Source organism: Cygnus olor, chromosome 18 (genome assembly GCF_009769625.2).
Source record: "Cygnus olor isolate bCygOlo1 chromosome 18, bCygOlo1.pri.v2, whole genome shotgun sequence".
NCBI lineage: Eukaryota > Metazoa > Chordata > Aves > Anseriformes > Anatidae > Cygnus > Cygnus olor.
In genome coordinates this window covers 10,031,164-10,059,005 of record NC_049186.1, presented here as the reverse complement: position 1 = coordinate 10,059,005, position 27,842 = coordinate 10,031,164, and the positions used below count along the sequence as shown (strand labels likewise).

Genomic DNA, 27,842 nt, shown 5'->3' with positions numbered 1-27,842 from the left:
GAATCGGGAGTTTGAGAAATCCCTCCTGGGCTTCAGCATCCCAAGAGAAAGTCCTTCTCCTCTGTTCTGCCTTTCTCTCCCCAGCGGGCAGGTTGCAGGCCATACCAAATTCGTGCCCGAGTTACCTGAAGGACCTGTGCGTGATTTAATCGCTGCACTCGAGTCCAGCCCAAGCCTTTGCCTTACCTACTGGAGCTGCAAATGCTTCCCAGCAGGAACAGCTCCTGACAAGGAGGGGAGGGAGGGAAGGCAGGGCAGAGCTCAGCTACTGTTTTCAGCTACCACCGCACATGAGAAGAAACCTTTTAAGACATTAGGGGTGGAAAAAAAGAAGTCAGACAATATTAATTTGAAAAATATAAAATTTTAATAAAGGCTACATCTCTTAATTACAATAATTATTGTACCAAGTAATTTTTTTTAAATGAAACTCTTTATAATGCATAATTTACAGTATAAGTAGAACAAAATGCCATGGCAAAAGTCATGAGTACAGGACTTGTAATAAAAGGCATAAAATATATTTATACATAAACCCCTTAAACAAACAAGGGAAAGCTTGAACCCTGAATATAGGGCGACGCATGGCCTAGTAACACCATGCAGGCACAGGTACTGTACTGATTAAATTTAAACAACACTAGAGATAGTGTATTAATATTTTCACCATACATTTTCTACAATATATACAGACTTACACGAAGTAGCAATGGCAAACAGAATGCACAGATTAACTTAATCAACACAAAACCCAACTGTAGAAATGCAAGGTCTTCCTTGGGAAAGGGTCGCTCTGTCCTAACACCCACGCACACGCACGCACATGTGAAGCTTTCCAAAGGGTTGCAGAGAGCCTTCACTGACACCTCCCATTGGCTTCAATGGGTGTTGTGAGGGTAAGGCAAAAAAAAAACACCACCAAAAACCACCACACAACTAATCACACGCCCCACAACAATCTGAAAATACTCCTCATCATAGTTACATGTCGTTTAAATATAAGTTGTGCTAACATTGAAGTAGAATGGCTAAGAAATTAGCTAGCTGTGTGGAATACATACGGGTTTTTAACCTGGCTTTAGCAATGTGTCCTTTTGGTGTGTTAAGTATGGAAATGGGAACTGGATGGCTCCTTCTACAGCTCTTCCACACTTGGGTTTTGCTCTAGCTCACCTCGACCAAGATAGGCACTGGACACCACACGGCACCCTCAACACTGACAGCAGCAAAGCAAAAACCTCACACCACAGAAATCCATGGATGAAATAGCAAGTTTTTGGTGTTATATTGCATCTAACATACTTAATGCTTAAGACCTTTATTTCAAATTAGAGCAGCATAGATTAAAATGCACCGGTCTCTAGATGGATGGTAGGACAGTATTTTTATTTCTTTTTATTATTATTATTATTCCTTTAGAAAAGTTTTATCTTCACTTGGAGAAATATTGGGCACAACATCGGTCCTTCCCTCCTCCCCCTTCAAAAAAAAAAAATCATGAATGCGCTCCTGGCCATACTCCTAAATTTTAGATAGTGGGAACAATATAAAAAAATAAAATAATCCTTCCTCCCATCACCCTACTTCCCAGCCCCTCTCTTCTCCATTGTTAAAGCAGCATATCCAAAAACTGGACATAAGGGGAAACAGACTGTTCAATAAATATCAATAAGGATTACTGTTAAGGTAAGCTATACATAGTTTCTCTTAGTCCATAGATTTCAGATCCCCAGGAAATCATATATTATGTATGGAAGTCTCTCAAACACAGTCTGCATCTCCAATAGCCAACAGTGGTCATGTTTTTAATAAATAGTTCAGGGTTTTTATCATCTCAGTACCCAACTTATGAATAATAAATGCCATTTTTTTCCTCTAAGGCTAATTCAGCAAAGTCTTCAGAGACTTCACTTTTTTTTCTTCATTGGTTCAAAACTTTCCTTCAGAGTTTTTTTTTTTTCCTTATCATCACTACTGTTGTGTGTCCAAAGACTTTTCTAGCTTAAATTTTCTTAAGAAACACAGATGCCATCAATCGATCCTTTCTACTTTCCCAAGAATCCTTCCTTCGTACATGGGCAGAATTGTTTCATCTTCCCAAATCTCTTCAAACACTGCACCACAGTCAAACTCGTCGCTTGCTTTTTTGAAGTAGTATCTGTGGTGAGGAGAATTAAAACACAGTTAAAAATCAAAAGGTAAAGTAAAGGATGCTTTGGCAGCTCTTTAAACCACAACATTTTCAATCTCTCCCTCCTAGGACACTCCTCCAGCTCCCAGCGTGGCCAGGAAAACCTCAGGGCAGGTCAGGTCCAGCAACATGAAAGCGTCCCCGGCTCTGCAGGGATGTAAGCGGGGACAGCGATGGGACAGAGGGAGCGAGGCTGAGCACGCTCCTCAGCAGTGACAGCAGCTTCTACAGCACTGTGAGTAAATTACATGCGTTGGCAGTGGATATCCTTAGCAGTATGGAAAATTAGAAAGCATGGTGATTTCTGGTCAAATATCTTATTTAAAAAATAAATAAATACAATTTCAAAGCAAGGCATTCTTAAGGTTCCCCTCTCTCCCCACCTCCTTTCTTTCATGTGTTTTCTTGTTTCAAAGCCTAGTCCCAACATTAAAATTAGCAACTGTTATTAAAAGGAGAGGCTTTTTAGGCATACAGATGGATTAAAAGAAAGCCTGCCCAGCTTCCTGCAAAGCAGCAGCTGAAACTCTGTGGTACTGCTACAGAAAAACTGGGAGCTCCCCATTAGAAACAACAAAGTGCCTAATTCACATATCCATTTTAAATGACAGAAACTACTGTATTTGTTTTCTGATGCTTCGTAGCGGTCACATGCAAAGAGCAACCCCGATCTAGCTTGCAAGATGTGACACCAGAAGGTCAAGTAGCAGTGTCCTGCATTCCTTCTCTTTTGCTTTGGGTCGTTAGATCATGAAGCCAATGCTCCCAGAGACAAAAAACACCCCCCACCCCTCCTGTGTCAAACAGTAAGGACCCCTCTATTATCCTGAATTAGACCGTTCAGCTTCTTGATTAAAGGTTCTTTTTATCCCGTTTCTAGCTTTCTTCCTTCTAAGGCTGCTTAATTGCATATGCACAAATGAAGGGCTTCCATTCAGAGGGGTAGCATTTAGGGAGCCTGTCCGTCTGCCACCGCACACCTCCTCGGACATGCCTGCTCCCTTGCTCTCTTGGAAAAGTGCTTTCCCATCTGATCACCAGAAATGGAAAAACCTTCATCAGAATTACCAAAAAAAAAAAAAAAAAAAAAAAAGAACACTTCCCACACCCCTCCCCTGTAGTTTCCAGACAACTGGGGTTAGCAGATGTTTGCTAGGTGAGATTTTCAAAAAAGGAGAGCAAATCAAACTTACTTTTACTGGTAAAACTGAAAAAGCCAGGGCAGGCTATTAGAATTTTGTTTTTAAGTAGGAAATGTTCTATTATGCATTTTTAAAATACACAGTAAAGATGACTTTCATATCTATTTATTTTTAGGGTAAGTTAAAATTATTTTGGTAGGGGGATAAAAGCTGGCTTTTTGCTTACAGAGATTGAAGCAGCTACATTTAGTCAAGGTATGTTTAGGATTTATTTTTGTAAAGTCAGTCCAAGCTGAATTGACACATGTTGTGTCTTTAAAGGTTCAGCAAGGAAAACACATTATTTAAGTTCCTCACAGCCTGCGCTCACTGAAGGCAATGGCACAACTCCCACCACCGTTAATGCTGCAGGTCAAGGCCACAATTCCCCAGGCCAGCAGGCTTGAAACAAAACCAAAAAAACAAGGAAAGTTTGAATGAATTACAAAGAACTTTCTCTTTCCTTTCCCCTTCTCCGCCCCTCTCCAGATAACAGCCGTTCTTCCCAATAACTTCCTCCACAAGCTGAAATGCTGGCTGTGTTTACAAAATTTTTATTTGAGAAAACACGCTATGACCTTTTACATAATTACAACCTTACTTCACAGAAAAAAGGGGGGGAAAAAAAAAAAAGAGAGGAGGCAAAGCAAAATCCTCCCCCACAACATCTTCAAACAAGTCGCTCTGCTCTTATTTGCTCAGAAATGGGCTTTCCATTGAAACATATTTTATGTGGCAAGCCTTGCTTTTCTTTTTTTTTTTTTGGACATCTGGCACCAATAGAGCCGAGCAGGCCTGGTGTTACAGCTCTGTTTTGAACCACTGCCATGTTAAGATTACCCGACACCACCCAGTTTTTTTTTGTGTGTGTGTGTGTGTGTGTTTGTTTTTTGTTAACGCCATCAGTATTAAATCACTGCTTAATTCCTTCTTTTTTTTGGGGGGTGGGGGGGGAGCAAAGCAGCAATTTTTTGCGGGGCTGTCCCATGGCCCAGTGGGCGCAGGCCTCAGCTTCGAGGAGGAGCAGTGACAGGGCCCGAGGTACCCGCCTCACAAACTGATTCAATCAATAAAGAATTTGGAGAGTCGAGCATTTATGCATGTCTTTGTGCATTAAATGAAAGGCAAAGGCTTCAAAGACATGCTTATTAAATGTGCCTTAAAAAGAAATCAATGCCAGATGTGACCAAAGCAGCCTAGTTAGTGCCTCCCCGTAACACACACGCTACTCTGGGCACTGCGGCCCTCTTCCCTGAAGGTCACCCGCAGTTTCACTCAAAGTCCAGCCAAAAGTCAAAGCTTAGATCAAAATGATTCCCTGGAGGTACACACATTTGTGTAATTAGTTTCACCTTGTGTCTGTGCAAGATAAAATACTGGGCATGTACCCAAGTTCCTTTTATAAATTTCAGTATTGTCTTTACCCAGGTGTAAAGGGGTGAGATCTAAGCAAAACATTGTTTCATCCTTGTCAGTCACTTAAAAACATTTTCTAAAGTAATTACAGTCTGACAAGGCACAAATAATTGCACCTGGAGGGGCTTTCAGGCCACAGAGGTTCTAGGCTCCTACTCCAGCATTCAGTCATCGCACAAAAATTGTCACGGAAAACAAACACACCAAAAAAATTTAAAAAGTTTTTTTTTTTTGGTGGGGGGGGTGGCGGGGGTTGGCAGGGTACTACAGCCACAGGGGACAGAGCAGCAGCAAACCAGGGCAAGGCTGAGCAAACTGGTCTGCAACTGGGTCATGGGGCTGCATCCATGTCTGTAGCAAGAGGAAGTATACGGAGGGCCGTGAGAGACTGTACGAGCTGGGAAGTGGTGAAGGGGCGCAAGAAACAGCAGCACCTCCCCTGGAGGCTGTCCAGGTTGGGTGTACTTGCAGGTTGCTGCCATCTGATGGCAGCTGGGCGGGCTGCAAAGATGACTGGGGGGCAGGATTGGCAATATTTCAGCCCCAGCCCCACTGGGCAGCATCCAGAGACAGACCCCCCAGCTCAGCACCCCCCCCAGCCTGAGAGCGCCCCAGGGTGATTTCTGAGCTGCATATGTAGAGTTTCCAAAGCTAAAGACAAGCCAGTGATGGTGCACCAGCCGGAAAGTCCTCTTAACAAAACAAAATGACCATTTGGAGGTTAAATCCGAGGCTGCCAGTTACAGGGCAGGCTGCCTGGCTCTTTGAAGAAGTGCCAAATTCAGTGCAAATTCAAACCTTAAAGCTGGACCTTCACCCCCCTGCACAGCCTGTACAAGAAGTGGCAGACAGATGATCCCACTAGCACCCAAATCCACTGGGAGATTACAGCAAAAACAGCCGACAAAGATACTGCCATGGGAACAAGAGCAAGGAAGGAGCAAACTGGCTAAACTGGGCCCTGGAAACCAGACACACAGGGTTCACTGGTGGTGTCTGAGGAAAAACCCAGTATCAGTGGTGGATTTTTCCCTACAGGGCAGTGTTTTTTCCCCCTAACAAAGAGAAAAGGTTTTTGAAGAGCTGAAACAAACTGGCTTGACCTCAGCTACCTGTCCGCTCAGATGCAGTATCCCAGCCTTCCACTCACTGGATTTACAGCAACACTATTCAAACACACACCAGGAGCTGTGGGACAGAGGTGGCCTTGTGCCCATTTTACAAACACACAAAACATTACAGTAGCAACAGGAGGACAAAGCCATATGAATGTTGACACCTCTGGTTTGTAAAGTGAACCCCACAACCCACCCCACTCTAGGGGCTCCAGGCCCTCACTGCAAGGTGAGGTATTCACCTGGTATCCAGCTTTTTGGACAAGAGCTGTAGCACAAGGCTTGCCAGCCTGCATGCTTATGCAACTCGGAAAGAGGCAGGGGAGGGAGAAGGAGAGGAGGTGGCCCAGTAGCCAAGCTGCTGCTCAGGGAGTGCAGCTTGTCCCATTGCTCCATCTCCAAGCTGCTCTTGGTTTGAGTGGGAAGAGAATAAGAATAGAAAAGCTACAGGCTCCAAAAGGTGATGTAAATGTGTTGCTGTGGGCAGATCTGCAAAAATATCTGCTGATTCTTTTGTCTTATTTCAGTACACGAAAGAACAAACAAATGACAAAGATTCTTACCTATAATTTCCCTTTTTGCTCAGCTGCTCTTTAAAGTGCCCAAGTGTCAGGCTCTGGGCCTTTAACATTCTCCTGTAGGGAATTTCTTCTCCGCAAAAAAAATAGGTGACAACCAACTCACTAGACTGAGAGGTGTGAACAACCGGGAGTTTCTTTGGCTCTTTGTGACTGTAAAACAAAAACAACACACACAAAAACTCTATTTTTCCACTTGAGAACAAGCAGTTTCACTGCACTCAGTCTACACGTAATGCCGGTCAGAAATACAGTGGGTGTGACCTGCAAGTCAGATATTCCTGTACTCGAGGTGAATTTGTCATGCTGTGTTTGCACAGCACTTAGCCCTGTGGGATGCTGGGCTCTGACAGCAGCTCCTGGTTGCTTTGATGGTGGAAATATCAGCATCACAAAGCGCCCAGCCTCAGGGTGCATCTGAGCAGCAGAGACTCAGTCCCAGTTTGTGGCTGGGAGAACTGAGGTTAGGAACTTGCTGTAAAATCAGGACCAAGGTCCAGATGAGCGTGCACAGGGCTCACCATAGGCTAAGTACCTGCCAGGCCCAAGCACTGTACGTCTGATTTTAAAAGCGTCATTTCATCTACCTTCATACAAAGCATCTGACAGACTTCTTTCTCATGCACAAATCTACCTGCAACCAGTAACAGCTAACAGAGTAAAATTACTCCAAGACTATTTCACCTGAAGTACACAGGTGATCTTATTTTTTACTCATGAACATTAAGGATAAAATTAACCGGATCTTGTCATTTGAAATAAGGAACCCTTCTTAAAGAATAATTAAAACAATATTACACAGCAAAATGGCAACGCTCTGGTGAACGCCATGCAGCCAAATCTACAACTGCTTCTGAGGCAATGTACACTTGGCATGTCAAAAGGTCACAAAGTGTTAGTCTGCAGTAATTTAGTCTTCCTAATTTGTTCTAAGTCTTTGTAGAGTGGCTTCAGAAAAAAAAGCTGCTAGCAAAGACAGCTGGTGGACTTAAGGTCAACCAATTAAAAATGAAAGGCTCTAGTCAGGTGGCTCAGTCTGGACTTCAAACATTACTCATTGCTTAAGATGAAGAGGGTAAGAAAGAAAACTTTAATTATTTAGGCCATTTTAGACCTCTCTGTAGCAGATTTCTTGTTAAAAGAACCATCCTGTAATTAGACTAATCCAATCTTTGTCCACTTTACAGGAATGCAAGTTAAAAAGAGCCAGAGACAAGATTTGAAAATGTTTTGTTCTTTCTTTAAGAAGAACGTTTGAAAGACTAAAACTTCAGATATAAAAATTTCCTCTCTTTTCAAAGCACAATCCATTTAATGAAAATAAAATTATTATAATATATATATTTCCCAATCCTTTTATCCATGTGCAATACTCACTCTTCTGTCGTTAGACTTGCATTGCAAAATGGGGTGTTTCCCCCCTGAACAGCAGCTGAGTGGTTTCGATCCCTCTGCTGATTTGAGGTTGAACATCTGAAGTTGGGGGGAACAAATGGGGGAAAGGAAATAAAATAAAAAAAAAAGTTCTTTTTAAAAATTGTTGAAATACGATCTTCTTAATTGAAATCTCCTGTGGGTCGTTAAGTTCGCTCTTTGTATCAACCCTCATATGTTGTAAACAATCAAAGGAAGAATTAAAAATGCTGTGGGCTAATGATCCTTCCATACCCAAATGAATGATAACCAGTCCAATTCTCCACTTGGTATGTAGCTGGAGTCCGGCCCAGAGGAAAAATGGGCAAATTACAGCCATCAAAAGAGTGGAAGTAATAGCCTAGGATTCAAACTATTTGTGCCGGGGTAGGGTGGGGTTGGAATAAGGAGGCTCATCCTTGGGGCTTGGCCAAGCTGTGCCGTCATGCATCCCCACGGTCCAGCCCCATTCCTGATCTGGACCTCTACCTACACCGCGAGGAAGACACCGTCCACACGTTCGCACACGCCTGCTACAGCCTTGCCAGCTCTCAGCCTCCATTTGGGTGAAGAAGAGCACAACCAGCACCCAGCAAATGGCCCTGGCTGAGGCTCCTACCCCGGGCAAACCCCTACTGCTCCCCAAATCCCAGCACCAAACCCAGCTGGGGCCACCCCGTCCCTCCTGCCGCCGTTACCGTTGCTTCTGAGGCTTGGAGACTTCGGCGAGCCGGCGACACGCTTCCTCCAACTGGGCGAGGGTGTTGGGCGGCGTGAGCGGGGGCATGGTGGGGTCCTGGACGAAGGGGTGGGCGGGCTGCACCCCGCGCGGGTGGCTACTGGTCCCCCAGGGGTGGTGGCGGCCGGGGCGCTCGCCGGGGGCCCCCTTGGCAAAGTCGGAGCTGTAGGCCTTCTTTGTGCTTTGTGTGCTTGGGGAGGGGAAGAAGTCGGGTTAGAAAAGCTGGAAAATATGACTTTAATAGCAGCTCCTATTCTGCTCGCTCCCTCTCAAAAGTCTGTCATAACATGAAAGGAGGTTTATTGCCAAAAACATGACATTTTTGTGGTTTTTCTGGTTCTGCGGAACAGCTTTTATATTAAACCGGAGGAGCAAAGAGTCTCATTTGTTTTTAGCGATTGTAAAAATAGACAGCCCGTGTAATATATAAATATTTACCGGGAGCGATATTGCTGTAGACAGCTGCGTATTTACCTATGGGCCTTGTGCTTATTTTGTCTCTCGCTCTCCAGCATCCACTGCCAGACGTTCTGCGCCCGGTCCGCCTCACCGCCAGGTAGCTGCACCCCACCGGGGCCGGGCAGCCCCCCGTCCCCAGCCGGCAGGGCGACGCTCTCCGCTCCTCTGCCCGGCCTCTTGGTCAGCGTGCCCGTCCTGCTGGTGGCGAGAAGGGGACACGAGCCCATGGTTAGTCGCCTGCGCTGCCCCACGCACCCCAAGCAGCACCGACCACAACCCACCCAGCCCCCTGTGGTTTTCCCAAGCGATCCCACTGCGGGAGGAGGATGGGCTGATGTTTTTTGTGGGGGTGTGATGGAGAAAGGCTCGCGGCTTACCCGAAGGGCTCCAGCGGAGGGAGAGGTGGGTCTGTGCCTTTCAGGTGGCCCTTGCACTTGGAGAAGCAGTAGTAGTCGCTGCCTGTTGGGCAGCAGCACTGCGCCCGCTGAGCCGCCTCCGCCTCGATCTGCTCCTTCGTCTTGGGTACGGCGTGGTGGTGGATGTAGTGGTGGTGGACGTGCTTGGTGGTCTGCTTGGTGATAAATCCCTTACCCAGGAGGGTGCAGGCAGCCGGCGAGGCCACACCGGGCTGCAGCTTGCCTCCTGGCAGGCGATCGGGGGAGCGGGCACGGGGGCTGTGCCGGCCCATGCCGGGAGACTGGCAGCCGGGGGTCTTCAGCACGCGGGAGAGGTGCTCGTCCAGGATGGCCTGGGGGTCCTCCTCGTAGCTGCCGGACGGTAGGAGCGAGAGCGGGTGCTGCGGGTGCTGGGGGTTCGCCATCTCCCGACTGCTCTGCAGGCTGGCGGGGAGCTCCGAGCCCTCCTTCTCCTCGTCCTGGAGGTGAAGCATTGGTGAGGAATAAATGCAAGAGGTCGGGAAGTCAGTGAGACACAAGCTGGGACATCCCCCCCCCCCAGCTTGCCCACCGCAGAGCCATCCCACGGGAGCTGCGCTCCTCCCTGTGCCCTCAGAGCAGGCAGGATACGGCCCCGCTGCCTCCCCAGCCCAGCGGCATGCGGGATCTCTGCCTGGTCCCAGCAGGGTTAATCCTCCTACCTCCTTGATTTGCTGCAGCCTCTCCTCCAGACTGTCCATGGTTTCTTGCTCCTGCTTCAGCTTCTCCAGCCGGGAAATGAGCTCCGCAGCGAAGGCAGCCGGCTCCACCGGAGTCATCTCCTTGGGAAGCCGGTGGGTCCTCTACAAGGAGCGGGGACAGAAGGCACAAGGCATGGTTAGCGGGCAACGCGGGGCACAGGCGCTTAGCCGGAGCAGCATCGCCGGCTCCGCTACGCTTGTTGTGTATCCATGTTTGGATGAAAAGACGACCGCAACTAGGCATGGTCTGCTCTGGATTTTTATGAGCTAGTGCTGTGGCCTCATGGAGTGACATCCTCCCCACCAGCGTTTGCCTTCGGCAGGAGCAGTTGGTCGCACTCTGAGGAACCCCCGCTTGTTCTCTCTGTAGTACAACCAGCCCATCAGTAGCTACTCTGAAGTAGAAAATCTTCAAAGACTGTTGTCAAACATCAAAAAAAAAAAAAAAAACTCTGAGGTGGGAGGGAGAGACTTTAACTCAAGGAATAAAGTGAGTATAAACAGAAAGGAGTTGGAAATTAAAAAAAATAAGATGGGGGAGAAAAAGGGAAAGGAAAAAAAAAGAAGTCAAACGGTTGCAGATCAGAGAAGTACTGGTAATTTATTTCCTGGCTACACACTGGGCACCTTTGAGGTAGTGTTGTCTCAACAGTGTCCTAGATCTCTTCCCCCCCCTCCATCTCTTTGTACAGAAAATGAAGAAAGCTGCTGCAGGCTAGCAGTGCTACACTGCTGAGCTTGGCTGCCTCAAGCAGATCTATCAAGGGAAAAAGGGAACATCTCCAAATCAAGTGCAGAATATAAAAAGGCAAAACGAGAATTTCTGCCAAAAGAAGCAAACATGGTAGGGAAATGGGGGGGGGGGGGGGGAAATGGAAAAAGAAAGCACCCACCTGACTCTCCCCTCCTTCCTGCCACCCCCAAGCACCCCCACTCCACTCCCCCTCACCCCTACTTTCACTCTTTCCTTTTTTTTTTCGTTGAAAGCAGAAAGCTGAACTGCCAACTCTTTCACATACTACCCACCAGATGAGGTGGGGCCTCTCTCCGGCAACCACTTAGCTCCAGAAATGATGTGAGGGTAGAAAAAGGCCACTCTGCTGGAAATTGTCACTCTTACACAAGCTGGCTCTATTCAGTCCCTGATCAAAGCACTGCCTTACAGAGAAAGTCGATTTGCACGCCCTGGGACAAAATAATCTAATTTACAAGCTCAGGCTATAGAACTTTCTTTATGGAGGAAGGGAAAAAAATACCAAAAAGAAAAACCACATAAACCACCCCCCTCCACCAGAAATATCATCTATGATTTCTTGCTGCTTAAGACAGCAGAAAGAGGAATTTTAGCATATTAATCTCAAGACAAGATAAGTTTATACTTGTCTGTGTAAACAGTTTATTCACTGCAGGAATCAGGAGCCTGCGAGTCAACTGAATTAGCAAGTCAGCGAGTTAATTTTCAAGAGCAAGGCAACTCCACGAACTGGACCCCCTCAAAGCAAGGCAGCGAGAGTTCTGAAGGCACATATTTGCTGCAAATGTTTCTCTTTCGGGAGAGCCTCCTTCCTGCCAGCTTACACATGGTGTGCTTTTGAAGGCTGCGAGCGATGCGTGCAAGGCAAACCCTGGGCTGTGCGGCACCGAGGAGGTGTCAAGGTGGTGCCCGGCTCCTGCACCTGCAGCCAATGCTCTGCCGGACCTCACCAGAGCATCCACGCTTGAATTGAGACCAGGAGGGCAAATTCAGTGCCATGGAAGAGCCCTAATTAGCACCTGGCTTTCAGGCGATGACCAGATGTGACTGTGCATAAGCAGGTTTCTGCAAGGGTGCTGAAAGCACACAGCTCCTGCCTGACGCTGAGCAAGATCTCTCCTGAAAAGCTCTGGCACCGGGTAAGGATGGAAACGCGCCCCTCCCCTGCTCCCGTCCCTCCACGTGTACCGACAGTCCCGGCGGGTTTGTCCCAGGCCCTGCGGCTCCCACCTGAACTTACCGGAAAATGAGGTAGAGAAACTTGACCGTTGGCCTTAACGCTCCGATGCATCTCCCTCTGGAGCTGCTTCTTGCTCCCGATTCTGTACGGGGGGATCCCATCTCTGCACACGGAAGAGAGGTCACCGTCAGCTGGGGCTCTTGGAGGCATGGCATGGCAGATCAGCCTGGCTCCCACGCAATCACCCCGTGCTCTAACCAAGCCAGTTCTCCATCGGCTCTAAAATACCCTGGGCGTGCTACAGGCCTATGTTCCCAGCTGTCCCGAGTGCCCTGGATGTCACCTGAGGCCAGGATAAGCCTCCAGCATCTGGCGGCTCGGGAAGGGGCTGTGTCACCATCTGCACAGCTGAGCAGTAACTAAGTAAAAGCTGAAAAGCGAGCTGAAGGCAACTCCACCTGAGAAGACGCCCCAAAGATCCCATTAGCTTCACTTCTGAGGCATCTCCCTGAAAGGCCCTTCCACTGATAGGCTGAAGCTTTTGCCCTTCAGCTTTGTTGCAGTTTTCACCACCAAATTAAGCTGAGACCACAACTTTCTTCTAGCCCTAAACCACCCCATGGGACATCGGCACTACGGAAACAAGAAGGAGGCTGAAGATGGATGGCCACCAAAGGGCTGCTCCCCACCTCTAGCCCTACTGAGGCTCTGAGATGTTTCTCCTGCCCTGAGGCTGGCCAGCACAGGCTGGCGAGGTGCGAGCAAACGCGGGCCGTGCCCTTCGGCACAACATCGCTCCCCTCATCGCCAGGAAGCCACGAGGAGAGGCCAGGAGAGGAGGACGGGTGCCAACAGAACACTGCACGGCCTGCTCAAGGCAACGTGGGGCGTTCTCATCTGGCCACGCAAAAAAAAAAATACCTCAGTTAGGATTAAAGGGCCTTCCGCAGACAGCGGGGACAACCAGAAGAGCATGCCTGGAAATCCTGAATGTCTGATGCCACCCCTTCTCTCAGACTCGCTGAATAACCTTGATCTCCGGCCCAGTCCCTTTCATCCCTCTGCCCCCACACCTTACTCATCTCCAGAACAGCTCCTGCCCAGCAGAAAGCTGTGGCGGCCGAGCAGGCAGCGGCAGCCCTGCGTGCCCAGGCCGCACTGGTGGTGCGACACGTTTCGGGTGCACGGCCAGAGCCAACACACGAGGGAACGCCATCCCGGGGTGCCAGGTCCCTTCTCCGGAGGTGGATGGCTAGATCTTGCCACTCCACACTCATGGTTTGAAGCACCCTGTCTCAGGCCTTCATGAAGAGCTCAGCTAATCCTTCAGTCGCTATTAAAGAGTGACTGTTTTAATGGGCAAGACTAAGTTGCAAAGCCCAGAGTGAAAGAGCAGAACAAATTCATCTTCATGAACTTGGAAAAAATCTTGATAATGAGAGCGAGCACGCTGAGAGCCCACGAACAGTCCGTGATGCCACAAGATGATCACCAGGCTCCTGCAGACGCAGCCCGTGAGTGTGCATTACGCTCCAAGTGGAAGGAGCTCATTGTGCCCGTTGCACAACACGGGGCTGCGGAGCGCCTTGTGGGGGGGCAGCTGGCCGTGGCCACCAACCGCAGCCGCTGGTGGCCCCCGAGTGTTTCTGCCCCGTGCGCGGGGCACCTGACATGCTTGCATTAGGCTGGGGGAAGGATGGGGGAGAGCAAATCTTGAGCGAAAGCCAAATGAGCTGCACCTTCAGAGAAGCATCTGTTCACTGAGGCTTACTGAGATAAAGGTCTCTTAGGGAAGACCTTCAGTACACAGAATAATGAGTAAAACAGACATTTTAAAGGTAAGTAAAACCGCCAGCATGAGCACATTACAGGCACACATACATAAAGGTCTAATCCCGTTAGCACAGTCAATGACAGAGGAGGTGCCCTCCCTCAGTGGCAGTCCCAGAGGCCAGACGGGGCACGCAGGGGGGATGCTGAGGGTCTGTGCTCAGCACGAGGCACCCAAGGACACGACCAAGGGACAAGGGGGAGCTCCCCACCTCCCTCCCTCTGGGTCTGCCAGCAGGAGATGCTGTCCCCAGCCCTTGTACCAGGCTGGGTGCAGCTCTCCTTGCGGGGTGTCCCCATGTTCCCTGTGCTGCAGGACCATCTCTGCCCAAAGGGATGGTCCATGAGCTATGGAGCAGGAGTGGGGACTTGTGCTGCTCCCGCAGCCCAGCCAGGCAGGGTGGCTCGAAAAGGAGGAGAAAAAGCAAAGCCCTGCAGAAGCCGGCTCAAGAGCGCGGCTCCTCTCTTTATTTAAGATCTGCCCTTGTTCAGGTCGGTATGAAGGCCGCTGCTTTCCCCTAAACCTCCTCTGGTTGCACAGCAGAGCCCCAGATCAAGCCTCCTGCTCCCTGCTTTTACAGCCCTGCCTTGTCAGAAGAGTTTTACAACTTGTAACAAAGTGCAGAATTAAAGGGAAAAAAAAAAAAAGAAGGTATTTCACTGTGATGGGAAGGCAGTGCAGCTTGGGAAAGTCAGCCTGGAGAATGAGGAGGGACTTTTATAGCCAGTTTGATGAGTGCTTTCTAAATCTAGGCCTTCGACATGAAATGGGGGAGAACGGACAATGCCAGATTAGGAGGGCTGAACAAAATGTGGTCACCTACTGCAGGAGGGACAGGCGGGTAGAGCTGGAGCCAGGCTCAGTACAGCCAAGAGATACTGTGGGGGGCAAAACCCCAACACTGAAATAGCCCCCCTGATGAGGAGAAAGTGCCTTTAAAACTAAAAGGCTCCAGCACAGAGCACGGGTTGAGGGTCAATGCCAAGCAAGAAGGTGCTCCTCTTGGTGCAGCCTCTCCCCATGCTCCAGCAGCAAACATTTGCACTCACCTTCTTGGCTACTAAAGGCTGTGGGCTGAAGAGCTACAGGGTTTAGGCACTAAATAGTAGAGTTTAATTATAAACATTTCAGCTAACCAGGCTGGGGCTAAGCCAATCTGTTTCTGGGGGAAATACTAGTTTGAAGTCTTCTACCCAGTCAGCTGCCATTTAAGCTGAGCCAATTATCTTAGCCTTTTGACTCAGATGTGCCTGACCTAACCTGAATGTAGTTTTACTGCTGCTTTGAAATATCAGACTCATGCGCATATGCATTCACTCCCATCTTCATTTGGCAACGGCTCTGAAACAAGCCTCTGATCTTGCCAACATCAAAAGCCTGGTTTGTAAGATAAGGTAATATTTGAAGTTTGCTCAGCAGCATTCCCCTGTGTCCAAAGTAAATCCATAAATAAGATATAACCAAATAAAAAAAAATCCCCTTTCCTCTCCCCCCCCAATCAAGAAATGGAAATATAAATTTGCATGATGCTTTGTGGCTATTACAAAACATATACACACAGGCTGATCCCTGGCACCTAACATAGAAAAAAAAAAAAAGAAAGGCAGCTTGTGCACTATTTGGAGACCTCTCCTAAATCCAGTGCAGTTGAGGTTTAGATATATTTTCAAAAAACTGACTTTGCTGTTATGTGTGACAGACTTTTCCAGAACAAGTTTTTGCTCTTCAGTCGATACCAACATAAGCCAAAAGAACTCACTTCCATTCGCGCTGACGGAACAGAATAAAACCGGGTCCCCTGTTGAAAAGTGGCAAAGCCTGGCAGCAGGAGAGCACCCTGGCACGGCCTGCAGAAGCACGGCGGGCTTGTGCCCCCATCGCACGCACGGTGCCTTCAGGAACCGGCAGAGCCAGGTGCCAGGAACGGCTGCTAATCCCAAGTGTTTTACTGCGATCTTGGCAGCAGCCCTCCGTCTCCGTAAAGGAAGTTTTACATCAGCCTCAACTTCAGCCGAGCCTCAAGAAGTGCCAATTTACCTCTCCCACTTCCAAAACACAACCGCCCCGGTGCCCGCAGATGGAGCGGGGCCGTGGGGACGCCCGGGAGCTGGCTCCGCAGCGGGACCCGGTCCTTTGGCAGGGCTGCTCCCGGCCCCGCCGTGCTGCCCCCCCAGCCGCCCCCCAACCTGGAGCTGCGGGCAGTTTAATCAGCCAAGCTTCCCCAAACTCTCACAGCCTGCACGGGCTATTGTTATGGCAGGAAAAAACAGGCAGGCTTCTTTCATGCGCTGCTTTATGGGGAGCTCCTATTCACTTGTTCAAGGAAATTTCAAAGCGGGCTGCTACCCTCTTATCCCCGCTAAGCTCCCCTGGACTAACAATGGGCTGAAAGCGATTCAGTTAAGCCTTTCATCCACCATGCACTTTATTTCTCACTCAGTGCTCTCATCTGTATAAGGCCTACAATTGGCATTGCTGTGAAGAGAGGGTATAATCCTAGCCCTGTGAATCCCAAGTGACCCTACACTGGTCCAGAAATGACTAACCCGATGAATGCTCTGTTGACACATGATCACATACAACCAGAGCCAGTAAGAAGAAATAAAGAAGTCACCCTATGATTCAGCTCTTTTATTTAATGCCAATATTGTTCAATAAGGGAATCTAGTGGGACAACAAACTATTTTTTTCCATAATATCAGTTCAAAACACACTTGTGCATAAAAAAAAAAAAAGCTTTTGTTTATGCATCAAGGATTTTTGGTAAATCCTGTTTTCCATTGTGCAGCATCATGCAGCACTGCTGACTTAAAGAACCCAGAATGCAAATCTCCCTGAGGAGTACACGGGAATCACTGGCCACAAGTGACAGAGGCACTGGGGAAGTTTCACTGGTGAGACGCAGAGCACAGCACTGTTAAGTGACAGGTTGGTTTTTCTAGAGGACTTGTACTTAAGTGAAGATCATGAAACACAAACGGAAACATCTGCCTTCTATCCAGTTGAAGAAAATGGTCCTTAAGAGCACTATGCGAGTCCTACTGTCTCTTCTACCCCCAGACACAAAAGCCCCATTTCTCTCCTGCTGGGGAAGGCAAACTGAGGAAGAACAGTCACACAACTTACTCCCAGCTGCACACTTCTCAGCAGAGTCAGGCGGAAAACACAGATCCTGCAGTTCCTGGGCTCAGCCACAAAACCACCTCTCATCCCTACCCTCCTAACACACTCAGCCCTGCTCCACACAGCTCCATTCAAATGGCCCTTTGAAGACTGCCCCAGCCACACTAGATGAGCAGCTATTTGCCCCTTCAGGTCACTGGCCCTATTAATGTACATTCTGACATTACCAATGAACCTTAATTACAGCAAGTACTTCCTACAGGAAGCAATCTCCTTCTCTTTGATGACTGATAACTAGTTAAGGAAGCCTGGCCTTAAGACAGAAGGCACAGGGAGATACACTCCTTGGGTTAGTCAGGCAGCACTACCAGCACAGGGGAAAACACGTTTCCTGAGCTGCAGCTGCACAATGGCAACAGAGGGGTTCACCACCTTACTCCATCCAATGCCTACGGCGACAGCACGAAGCACGAGGCTGCCAGGCCTTGCTACGCCCCCCGGTTTGGCAGGACCCTCAGTCCCACCAGTCCCCGTCACGCATCAGCACAGATCTGCAGATGGCACGTCCCAAAGGGCCCGGGCAGGACGGGATACTCACACGCTGCTGTCTGTCATCGACATGGAGTCGTCCGTCAGGGCATCACTGGATATTTCACTGTCGTTTGCGCTCGTTGCGGGGGCAAAGACATAGCCGGAATTCACATGGTAGGGGTTAACGGGATCGTTCCTCTTGAAGGACCTAGGGATGAGCAAAACAAGAGTCCAGTTACCAGTCGGGCTTGGGCTGGAGGACAACACAAGTTTAAGGGCAGCACTCTCCTTTTGGGAACCACGTACACTGGCTGCTCAGGCTCCTGAGGAGCAACCAGCCACCCACTGCCTGGGCAGTGTCTAAGAGCATCCAAAGACCAACCTTAAAGCTGTTGCTTTTGGCATTGGACATGCAGTTTACAAAATCCCATGAAGCACCCCTGGGCGCTCTGACACCTTCAGAGACTTGCTCCTTAGAGCTTGGTGCTGCTCTGCCGAGGCCAACGGGAGCTCTGCTGTTGGCATCAGCAAGCACAAGATCAAGAAGTTCAGAGCTCAAGTCCCGCTGCAAGCCGCTGAGGGACCAGCTAATAAATGCCTCAATCTCCACTGAATACAGGAGTTAGGGGCGCTTTGGGAGAACCAGTTACGGTATCTGTGTGGCCTGCGACAAAAGAACTGCCCAAAACTGCTGGGGCAGGACCACCGTGTGTCACGGCGAGCATGGCCAGAGCCGCCATCCGCTGCCTCCGCCCTGGCCTCGCAGAGGGCTGCCATCTTCCCCGCACTACAAAGAGGCGCACTTGTAAGGAGAACCGACTACTTCCTCAGTTTGGGGTTTCTTGTGCTTAGGGTTGGGCGAGGGGAGAGGAGGATGGGAGGGCAGGACCAGCATGACGTGCTGCGGGCGGCGCTTTGAAGGGGGAAGGTGACAGCGGCTCGCATTAACGGTTACCGACACCGACACCACGGGCTTGGCAAACCCAAAGCCCCACCGGGGCGTTTGAGCTGAGCGCCCAGGAGCAGACACAAGGAATTCGAGGCGATGGCACGGCGGGGTCACCATGTGGGGGAAGCGGGTGTCCCTGTGCCCGCTGGGGGCCACCTCCAGCGCCCCCAAGGTCCCAGCCAGGATCAATAGACATATCTTGGGCAGGCGATAAGGGGATTACGCAGGGAGCTTCTAAAGCTGCGTGTTAAGGTGCACATTTTGTTCCTCTGCGAGGGAAGATGGGGTTGTTAAGCTTCCGCGTTTGTATATCAAAGCAAAGGGCCTTGTCATCTGATAAGGACTGCTGATTTTAATAATTAGGGCCACTTACCCAGGACTTGGGGGCCTAAGGAATGTGCCAGCAGGCTCGGCAGGTTTTTTAATGGGCTTTCAAGCTCCCCACCCCCACGGCGGGGCTGGAGGGGCCCGGGCTGGATGCAAGTGAGCAGCAGAGCGGCCCTAATGGGGAGCAGCAGAGCCCTCCTGCCGCTACCCACCCCATCGCCCGTCCCTTGCTCTGCTCACACAAACATCCAGCCACCACTGCCCCACCGCCATGCATCCCTGCCCCACCAGCACGGGAGAACAGGAGCTTTACAAAGGCTGAGGTTAAAAAAAAATGAAAAAGGCAAAAAAAAACACAGGAGGGAGAAGCATGGGGGAGCTGATGGGCCTCTCTGGTATGAGGCGCGGGGCTGGGGCTGCTCGCAGGTATTCGGCCCAGCCGGGGCTGCATTCCTTTCCGAGGGAGGCCAAGACGTTTCTGATGAGGAGATCAAGATGTTAAAAAATATATAGCCAAAAAAAAAAAAACAACAAAAAACGAGATAGTGAGGAATGCCACAGGAAAGAAGTTAAATCTTCAAAGATGAATTAATTCCACATGTGGGCGAAAGCTAAGTTATCCCACTACTGCTCCAGAAAAGTTCCTCTGAAAACGTGCAGCCTTCTGCTCGGCATCAGGGGGACGTGGAGTCCCCGTGACACCGCCCAGGTCCTTGGGGGGCTGCCGGGCTGACTGTGCACGGGATGCAGCTCGTCATGACTTTGACTTGCAACCAGCTTGGGTCTTAGGAGTGCATCCGAGGACCATGGGGCTTGGTGGAGAGGATGCTCCACAAGGCTTGGTGGAGCAGGATGCTCCCCAGCCCACGACCACTGCCCTGCCCAGAGGGGTCTGGCTTCTCCCAGGCTGAGCCAGGAGGGCTGTGTTCCCGTGCTCTCCCCGCAGATGCGATTGCTGGAGAAGCTGCGGTGGGGGCGGAGGCAGAGGCTCCGTACGAACACGGCACAGGGAGAGGAGGTGTGTCCAAGCACAGTGTTTGGGAAGATATAATTAGAGAAAGTGGCCAGAACTAACTCATCTTCCCAGGCAGTACCGGGCTGCAGCACTGCTTCACCTACCAAAACCCCATTGACACAGAAGTCCCCAAAGTTTACATATTTTTTAAAGTAGGCCCCCACGCTCCCCCCCTTCACCACAGCACCCTCCAGAAATCCCCACATACTTTGAGCAAAACAGCCCCCGCCGGTTTTCTCTGTTTAATTTTTATTTTAATTTGACCACCTTACTCCAGTAATTGCACCCAGATGCACCAAGTTGCCTGCGAGGGTTTTAAATTCCAGGGGAAAGCGGTGGGCTCCTGCCACAGATGCTGCGCCCAGGCGCGCGCGCACACACACACACACCCCCCAGCCTCCAAACCCCGCGTGCAAAGTGTTTTCAGCTGTCAGGTAGCAGTTGCTCTGGAGCTTCAAGGAGAATGCCTGATGTTTCTCCGACTATTCTTATCCTGATGCGGTGACACGCAGCGGGTAACTCCATGTGCTGCGTTAGGCCGTGGGCACAGAGGCGGTACACTGCCATGAAAATTTCAGGGGCTCTTGGTCCTATCCCCTGTTACGAGGGCACAGTTGCAGAGTGGGATTTTTTTTTTGTTATTGCCAAACTCCACTTCGAAATGAAAGCACTCTGGCAGTTCAAACCAGAGATTTCTACAGGGAAGTGAGAGTCTACACGGTGCGTTTTGAGGCGAAACTGAATCTCATTAAGTATTTTCTTGGGACAAACATCACTGGGCAATCACAGGTTTAAAGGCAAAAAGAGGAAAAAATGCGTGCGCAAATGTGGAAAAAAAAAGTGTATTTTAACAAAACTACGTTAATCACAGCTTCCACGCTCTAACTGTAGAACACTGCTTGGAGCATAGCTTTACAATGGCATCATTTACTTTGATAATTGAAGCCAAACTCGGTTCCAATAACTTCACACAAAACGAGCTCCACCGGCGGGTTCTTTCAAAGGCCAGGAAGCCCTCGGAGCCGGCAGAAGGCCATCTGCAAGCCCCAGCCTTCCCCGAGCAAGGCCAGCCCCACTGATGTTAGAGCCGAGAGCTTAATGGGAGGCAGATGAGTCCACCTTGGCCTGAACAAAAACACACTGTGCGGCGGCGCTGCAAAGGAAGGAGCCCAGCTCTGTGTACACAAACTCGTGCGTGATAAATTTAGAAGCGCATATAAATAATAGCTGGAATTCCTGGACAATGGGGCCAGGTCCAACGCTCTCGGCGGCGTGGGGAGGCCGCTTTTAACCTCACCACAACATACAGGGGAGGGCAGTCACTCTAAAGGACAAGAGCTCTCTCAGTCGAAAATATTTCCTGTATTAGGGCTCCAAATACATAGGCAGCAATTTGCATGCACGCGCCTGCTTTGCAGCCAGGCGCAAACACCGTGTTGTCACTTCCCTTCTGTTCCTGGCCGTTACCGGTGCTGGAGCCAACGTCCTGCAGCTCGCACGGTTTCTGTGGTCTCCAGCTTGCCATGCTTTTGGCCGTGACTCCATGCCCTGGGATTTCCAGGTGGTCTCCCATGCAAACACTGGGCTGGCCCCAGATTGCTCAGCTCCTGGGATCAGGTGCACTCAGCCCGGCTTTTGCTTCTATGGTCACATCGAAACCTACTGAAGCAAGTGGAAAGAGCCTGCACAGCACTTCCAGAACGTAACACACTGGGGAGGAGAGCAGGAATTCTTTAATTCCATCGCACATACTAGGAGGGAGGTGTGGTTTGGCCACTCACCAGGAAAGACTATGTGTAAGCTTCAGCTCCAATCCTAAATGCAATCCTAAATGCTGAGTGATGAGAGATAACCCATCCATATGCTTATCAGCTCCTAGCACATGCACGCACAAGTGGCTTCACAAACGGACAGCTCGGGGAGGGACCGAGAAGCATCTCAGCTTGACCTCCCTCTCTTTGCATTGAGATCTCTTGGCCCCATGGAGAGCAAACGCTCCTGGAAATTCAACAGAAGGTGATCAAAGCCAAATGCACCACCTCATGTCCTGGGAGGGTAGATCTGATGTGTGAGGAGCAAGCTGCACTAATCCTTGGACAAAAAAAAAAAGGGGGAAAAAAGACAAGGAAAAAAAAACCACAGCACTAATCGGGCAAGCAGCCACAGTTCTGCGAGAGCTCTCACGGACAAGGAGCATGTGGGTTTTCAGCAGGGCCTGCAGCACTGCTAGAACGTTACAGCCAAGCCCTTCCAGCTCTGAATACCAACAAAGGCTGCAAGATAAAAGCATCCAACATCCCCCTCCTGGAAAGCAAGCGAAGGGCAGCAGTTCAAACCAGGTTCTGCAGAACAGCAGATGCTCGGGCAGCAACACAGAGAGGCACGAGACGAGGATCCCCAAACCCCACGTCCTCCACACGCCAGCTGCCAAGCGGCGCCTCCGCCCCGCGACGGCTCCCAGCAGGAGAGCCCCCGAGGCCACGGCGAGACGGGGCGCGTCCCTCCTGTCCCGTACCCACGCTGATGGCTGTCACCCCTCCAGCAGAGGCAAAGGACCAAAGCCGCCTCTCGCTCGGCCCCACAGCATCGCCCCTGCAGCCCTGAGGAGCCCTCCCAGCTCCCGCTGGGGCAGGAGGAGACTCAGGCTCGCAGCCCCTCGGCACCAGGAAGCCCTGCACAGCTGGAAGCTCTCTGCAGGGCAGGAGGAGAGAGCACTCCAGCACAGCCTCCCCTGCGAGGCAGAGCGCAGCCCAAAGCAGCCCGATGCCCTTTGATGTCCATGAATCACAGACACGCTCTCAAAATTCCTGTAAACGAGATGTCAAACACTTACCATAGCAAAACCCAAACTCCTCGTCCAGCAGACAGGAGCGCACGTCTGCAAGCAGAGCCCTCTCCTCTCAACCCTGATTCAACAAGCCACATTTATGGTAAGGGTGGGGAGAGGAAAGAATACATTTTCAGAGGATTATACAACTCATCATTTGCTCATCAGAGTCTCTCTTCCCCATCCCCCTACTCTCAGAGAGGGCTCTTGCTCTCCTCACCCTCATCTCCTCACCTCATCATCATTTCTTTTGCTTCCAACAAAAGAAAGGGGTCGGGGTGGCAGACGTGCCCCTACCACAGGCACAAGACGACAGTGCCATCCCATAACCCGCACACATCCTCTCCAGCTGCCATTAGGCACAACCACATCTTGCAAGTTTAGCTCTGAGTACACAGCCAAGAGGAGAGCACCAAAGATCTGCTCTTACTCCACACCTGGGATGTCTGTACTACCTTCAGTACTTAAAATTAAGTATCCCTCTGTATACATTGGCTCACAGCCATCCCAAATGGCTTTGACATGATACCAACCGCGAACGCGATGAGAGAGGCTGCGTATCACACAAACACAGTCAAAATAGAAGAAGATTTTCTGCAAGTTGCATAGTTTGATGTAGTAAGTGCATACATTTCCTGCTCCATGACCGCACAATTGCTTCCCACATAACCAACATAGTTAAACGCTGGCTGATGGTGGAGTTGGTGAACGAGTAGGTTACATTATTCATGTGTCTATGTGATCCTCTCTACTACTGCGCTTAATAGGTTTGAAAGTTGAACCAATAATTAACGTATGTCCGGAGGACATAGTTGCTATGAAGTTTTTGATCTATACGAGAACTGAAAGAGCCAATAGAGCTCAAGAGCACAGTATCTTGTTTTCCCTCTGCAGAGGGGAAAAAAAAAAAAGAAAAAGCCAACGCCCCCCAAATTCCACAGCACTCGGAGGTGCATGAAGCACCCGTGTCCCCTGCGAGCCCAGCCTTCCCTGGCCTCGCTGTCCAGCACGCCGCTCCACCAGCCTCTCCAAAAGCAGCCTCAAAGTCCCCAAAGTTAACACAGAGCACGATTCCCACGGCTTCCCTTACCTGTAGCCGTTCTCGATAGCTTCCGTAGCTCTGACGTTCGCTGTAACCCTCAACGTCTTGCTGGATAGTCCAACCACCGAAGGCAGGATTTTGTTTTTAAAGTCTGCACAGCTCCATTCCTCTTCTTCATTCAAGGTCGGGAGATAGCCACAGACAACTTTTAAGCTCCCCAGTCCGTTGCTGTTCATGTAAGCAGGATTCTCTCCTCCACTCCTTACATATTCGAGGTATATATCAGAAGTTAAAAACATCTGGTAAGCATTTTCCTCCATCACAGTCTGAATCTCAGTCTGTGCCTGATCAAACATTATAGAATCTATCTGCTGCTTCTTGATGCTATCCCTTATGTAGGTCTTGGTAGCAGGCTTGAGCTGCTTGGAGACAATGCTGTTGTTCTCGATGTACCTTTTGTATATAGCTTTGGCTACTCTTAAAGTTTTGGTATCCTTAAGGTCCATCTGCCTGAAGCCATTGCAGGCAAACCAGAAGTCTAAGGTATCCACACATTTTTCCCTTTCCAAGAAGGTCCGAAAAAGATAGGCACCATCTTGATCTCCCAACAAGGAATGCAAGGATTTGGTCCATCTGGCCAGAGGGGAGTCTGGAGACGCGCTGCCTTCCGGCTCCCCGAGCCCGTTCTCATTCCTCCTCGGGGCAGGAGGCACCGGCATGGCCTTGAAGCTTTGGCTTTTCACGAGGAAGGAGCTGGCGGGCTGCGGGCATGGTGCCTCTCCTTCCTCCCCCGGGACAGGGGGCCGGGGGGCGTCTTCCCTGAAGCTGCTGCTGGGGTCTGGGAGGTGGGCGAGGACCACGGCGCTGCTCATGGCTCCGGAGCCCGGTGGGGAGAGGGGCTCGGAGATCCTGCAGGAGCCGCCTGCGCCTCCGCCTGCCTCTCGCTCAAGTCAGCAGGGGATCCTCTGAGCCTCCTCTCTGCAAAGGGAAAAAGAAAAAGGGGGGGGGGGGGGAGAAAAAAGGAGTATTGATCTAATCAAAACCAGATCCTCCCGACATCAAAGACAAAAAGTAAACCGGCTTTTCAACACTACAAAAAAAAAAAAAAAAAAAAGAGAGAGGAGGGGGGAGAGAAAGGAAGGGGAGCGGGAGCGCGGCTCCATGGCAGCCCGGTGGCGAGTACCAGCCCCGCTCCGCTCAACTCCCGGAGCACTTTTACGGGGCCGGGGGGGCACCTCGGCCCTCCCCCAGCTCGGGGGGGGGCGCTCCGGGCGGCTCTGCCCCGCCGGCTGCTGCCCATCGGGCCCCCCCAGCACCCTCCGGACCCCCCCGGCCGGGCAGCGCTCGCCCCATTTCGGGGTACACCCCCCCCCCCCGCGCGCTGGGGGGGGGGAGAGGGGCTTTTTGGGGTGCCTCGCGTGAAATCCGGGAGCGGGGCACGGGCAGCCGGACACCACCCACTCCACCACCCCCCCCAAAAAAAAATAATTAAAAAAATTAAATGTATGGGGGGGGGGGGGGGGGGGCGGCAGCCGTACCTGTGCGCAGGGGGCATCCCGGGCTCTCCGGGAATTAAATAGGAATAAAAGGGAAGGGGCCGGGGGGGGACCGGGCGGGGTGAAGCCTCGCTGCCCGGCGCTGCACGAAGCCCAGGATCGATCCCGACGGAGGCTGCCCGTAAAAACCTGCTCCAGAAATGGCGACGGAGCTGGGAGGAGGGAGCCGGGCACCGCGCAGGGGAGAAGTCCGGCACGCCGCGGCTCCCCCGGCCCCGCTCCGCGCAGCCCCCGTGCCATTCACACCGCACCGGTCAGCGGAGAAAAACGATTAAATAAATAAATAAATACATAAATACATAAAGATCCGTAAACCGGAGTGAGATAGAGCAATAAAAGCGGCCGGCGGGGAGCGCGGCCCCGAAGTTGCCACTCACCGCGCAGCCGGAGCTCGCTGCGCGCCCGCGGCCCCGCCGCTCCCCCGCTGCCTGTCCGTCTGTCCGTCTGTCCCACCGGCCTTCCTCCTCCTCCTCCTCCTCCTCCTCCTCTCCTCCTCCTCCTCCCCGGCGGTGCAACCGCATCGGAGAGCATCGGGGGGTGGGGGGGGGGGGAAGGTGGGAAAAGGGAGCGGGGAGGGGGGGCTCTGCGAGGGAAGGAGCCCCCTGCGATCCGCGCCTCCCTCCTCTCCCTCCCTCCCCTGGCTGTTTTATTTTATTTATTTTAAATACAAAAGCGCTGGCCCCTCCCCCGCCTCCTCCCTCTCCCTCCCTCCCCCCCGCCCCTCCCCGCCCCCCCCCCCCCGGGCTCTCCCCGCATCAAAGCGGGGGCCGCCGGAGCGGTCCTGCAAGGGCGGTAGCGAAGCCGCGTTTTGAGGCCAAAAAGCGGGGAAAAAAGCAAAAAAGCAAAAGCAGTAAAAATCACCGTACATACAAAGCAGAAGCGGGGGGAGCCCCCACCTCCCCCCCCCCAGCACCGCCCGGTGCTCCTGCCTGCGGACGTCCCCGGTGCGGGGCGTGCGGCGGGAAGCCTGCTGCGGGGGGGGCTGGCCCTGTCCGGGAAGGGAGAGGGAAAATATTTAGATGGGGGGGGGGGGGGGATAAAATAAAGCCCCCCCCCCGCTCTCGGCATCCTAGAGCGGCTACGGAGTTGCCAGGACCTTATCAAAGGGAAGCGATCGGCAGCCACCGCCCCCGGGCGGGGGCACCGCGGCACCGCGGCCCCCAGCCTTAAAGGCGCAGGCGAGGCCCCCCCTACCCCCCCCCGGGGCCCCTTAACCCCCCCCATGCTCCCCATATCCCCCCCATATCCCCCCCCCCAAATCCCCCCCATGCCCCCATCCCCTGGCCAGCCGCAGCGCTGCAGGCCGGGGGGACGCTCGCAGCCATGCAAACTTGCCGAAAAGTTTTCGTCTCGGGGAGAAAATGGGTCTGCTGCCGGCCCCCCCCTTTTTTTCCCCTTTTTTACATTTGTTTAATAAATAATCCGAAGGCATGTTTTCGCTCTGCATGCTAATTGAACAATGTCTGACTGCGATACAGCTGGCACATCAGCACAACTCTTTTCTGCCGTCGTGCTCGTATCCCCCCCCCCCCAATCCCGCCCCCCCATCTGTTAAATATTAAGCAGGCACGGAACGGAGGGGGTTGGCTCCGTGCAAGAGGTTTTCATTAGGGCTTGGCCCCCAAACCTGTCCTCCAGATCCAAGGCGCCTGCTGCCCTGCGCCCGGCCCCGCTCCCGGGCTGCCCGTGGGGGCTCCGCGGGTCCCCCTGGGCAAAGCCCTGCTGGGCTCTGGCCCCCATCCTGCTGCCCCCCCCCCCCGGTCCTCAGCCCCATTTCCATGGTGCTGGAAGGCAGCAAACAGGCCCCCTGCAGAGCCTGGCACTCCACAAGCCCCCAGGAGGGACCACTGTGGGCACCCCATGCCCAGGCTGGCCTCAGCACCCCTCCATCCCCCTTTCTGCTAGGGGAAAAGCTCCAGAAAATGAGCCCCTTGGGGCTAGGAAGGTGGTGGGCAGCTGGGCAGCGCGGGGCAGGCAGCGCATGTGGTGACGCCTCTAGCTAAATAAGTAAATAAATAAATAAAATAGAAAGGCACTTTCTAGTTTTGGTGTGCCTGAGCATCGTTTATGGCATGCCCTGGGCAAAAGCACACGCACGGTGCTGGGCCCCCACCCTGCCCCGGCACAGCCTGGAGTTGCCCACGCCAGCCAAAATCGCCCACGGCCCTGAGAAGGGGAGCCAAAAAGGACCCACCGCTGAGGAGTGTCCCGCCAGCCTCATCCTGCCCCTCCTGCCAACCCACATCTCCACCGCACGGGTGGACCCCGCTGTGAGACCCCGGGGGCACGAGGAGGCGCGCGGGGCCCCGCTCACATCCCCATCCCCAGCAGCTGGCACAGCGGGGAGACAAACCCCAGCTCTGGCCCCAGGTGGTGAGGGTGACCCTAGGATGGAAATCAGAGTCGCGGCCATAAAACTCCCTGCCCACCTGTGCCGCCTTCTCGTTGTACACCACCGAAAGCACAGCTCGTTTGCAGCA

General features: G+C 51.7%; 1 protein-coding gene and 1 long non-coding RNA gene across 4 annotated transcripts in view; one reads left to right on the top strand and one right to left on the bottom strand.

The window, feature by feature from the left end:
• The window catches only part of LOC121057183, an 89,877-nt gene extending 82,031 nt beyond the window's left edge, over window positions 1-7,846 (top strand). For both annotated transcript variants that reach the window (XR_005813690.1, XR_005813689.1), the window contains exons 3-4: window positions 2,261-2,426; window positions 7,669-7,846. This is a non-coding gene — a long non-coding RNA (uncharacterized LOC121057183). The remainder of the gene's footprint in view (window positions 1-2,260; window positions 2,427-7,668) is intronic.
• Window positions 349-26,030, bottom strand: AXIN2 (axin 2). Of its 2 annotated transcripts, none has more exons than XM_040530964.1 (11): window positions 25,740-26,030; window positions 23,855-24,784; window positions 17,714-17,854; window positions 12,222-12,324; window positions 10,189-10,329; window positions 9,470-9,966; window positions 9,108-9,290; window positions 8,593-8,823; window positions 7,859-7,954; window positions 6,467-6,634; window positions 349-2,158 (listed from the first exon to the last, which is right to left on the bottom strand). In XM_040530964.1, the coding sequence occupies exons 2-11, from the start codon at window positions 24,676-24,678 to the stop codon at window positions 2,032-2,034; spliced, it is 2,511 nt and encodes an 836-aa protein (XP_040386898.1). In that variant the 5' UTR covers window positions 24,679-24,784; window positions 25,740-26,030; the 3' UTR covers window positions 349-2,031. The 2 variants fall into 2 exon arrangements, with proteins under 2 accessions (XP_040386898.1, XP_040386900.1); XM_040530966.1 differs by having other exon boundaries at window positions 9,108-9,287; window positions 25,740-25,996.
• Between the last annotated feature and the right edge of the window lie 1,812 nt (window positions 26,031-27,842).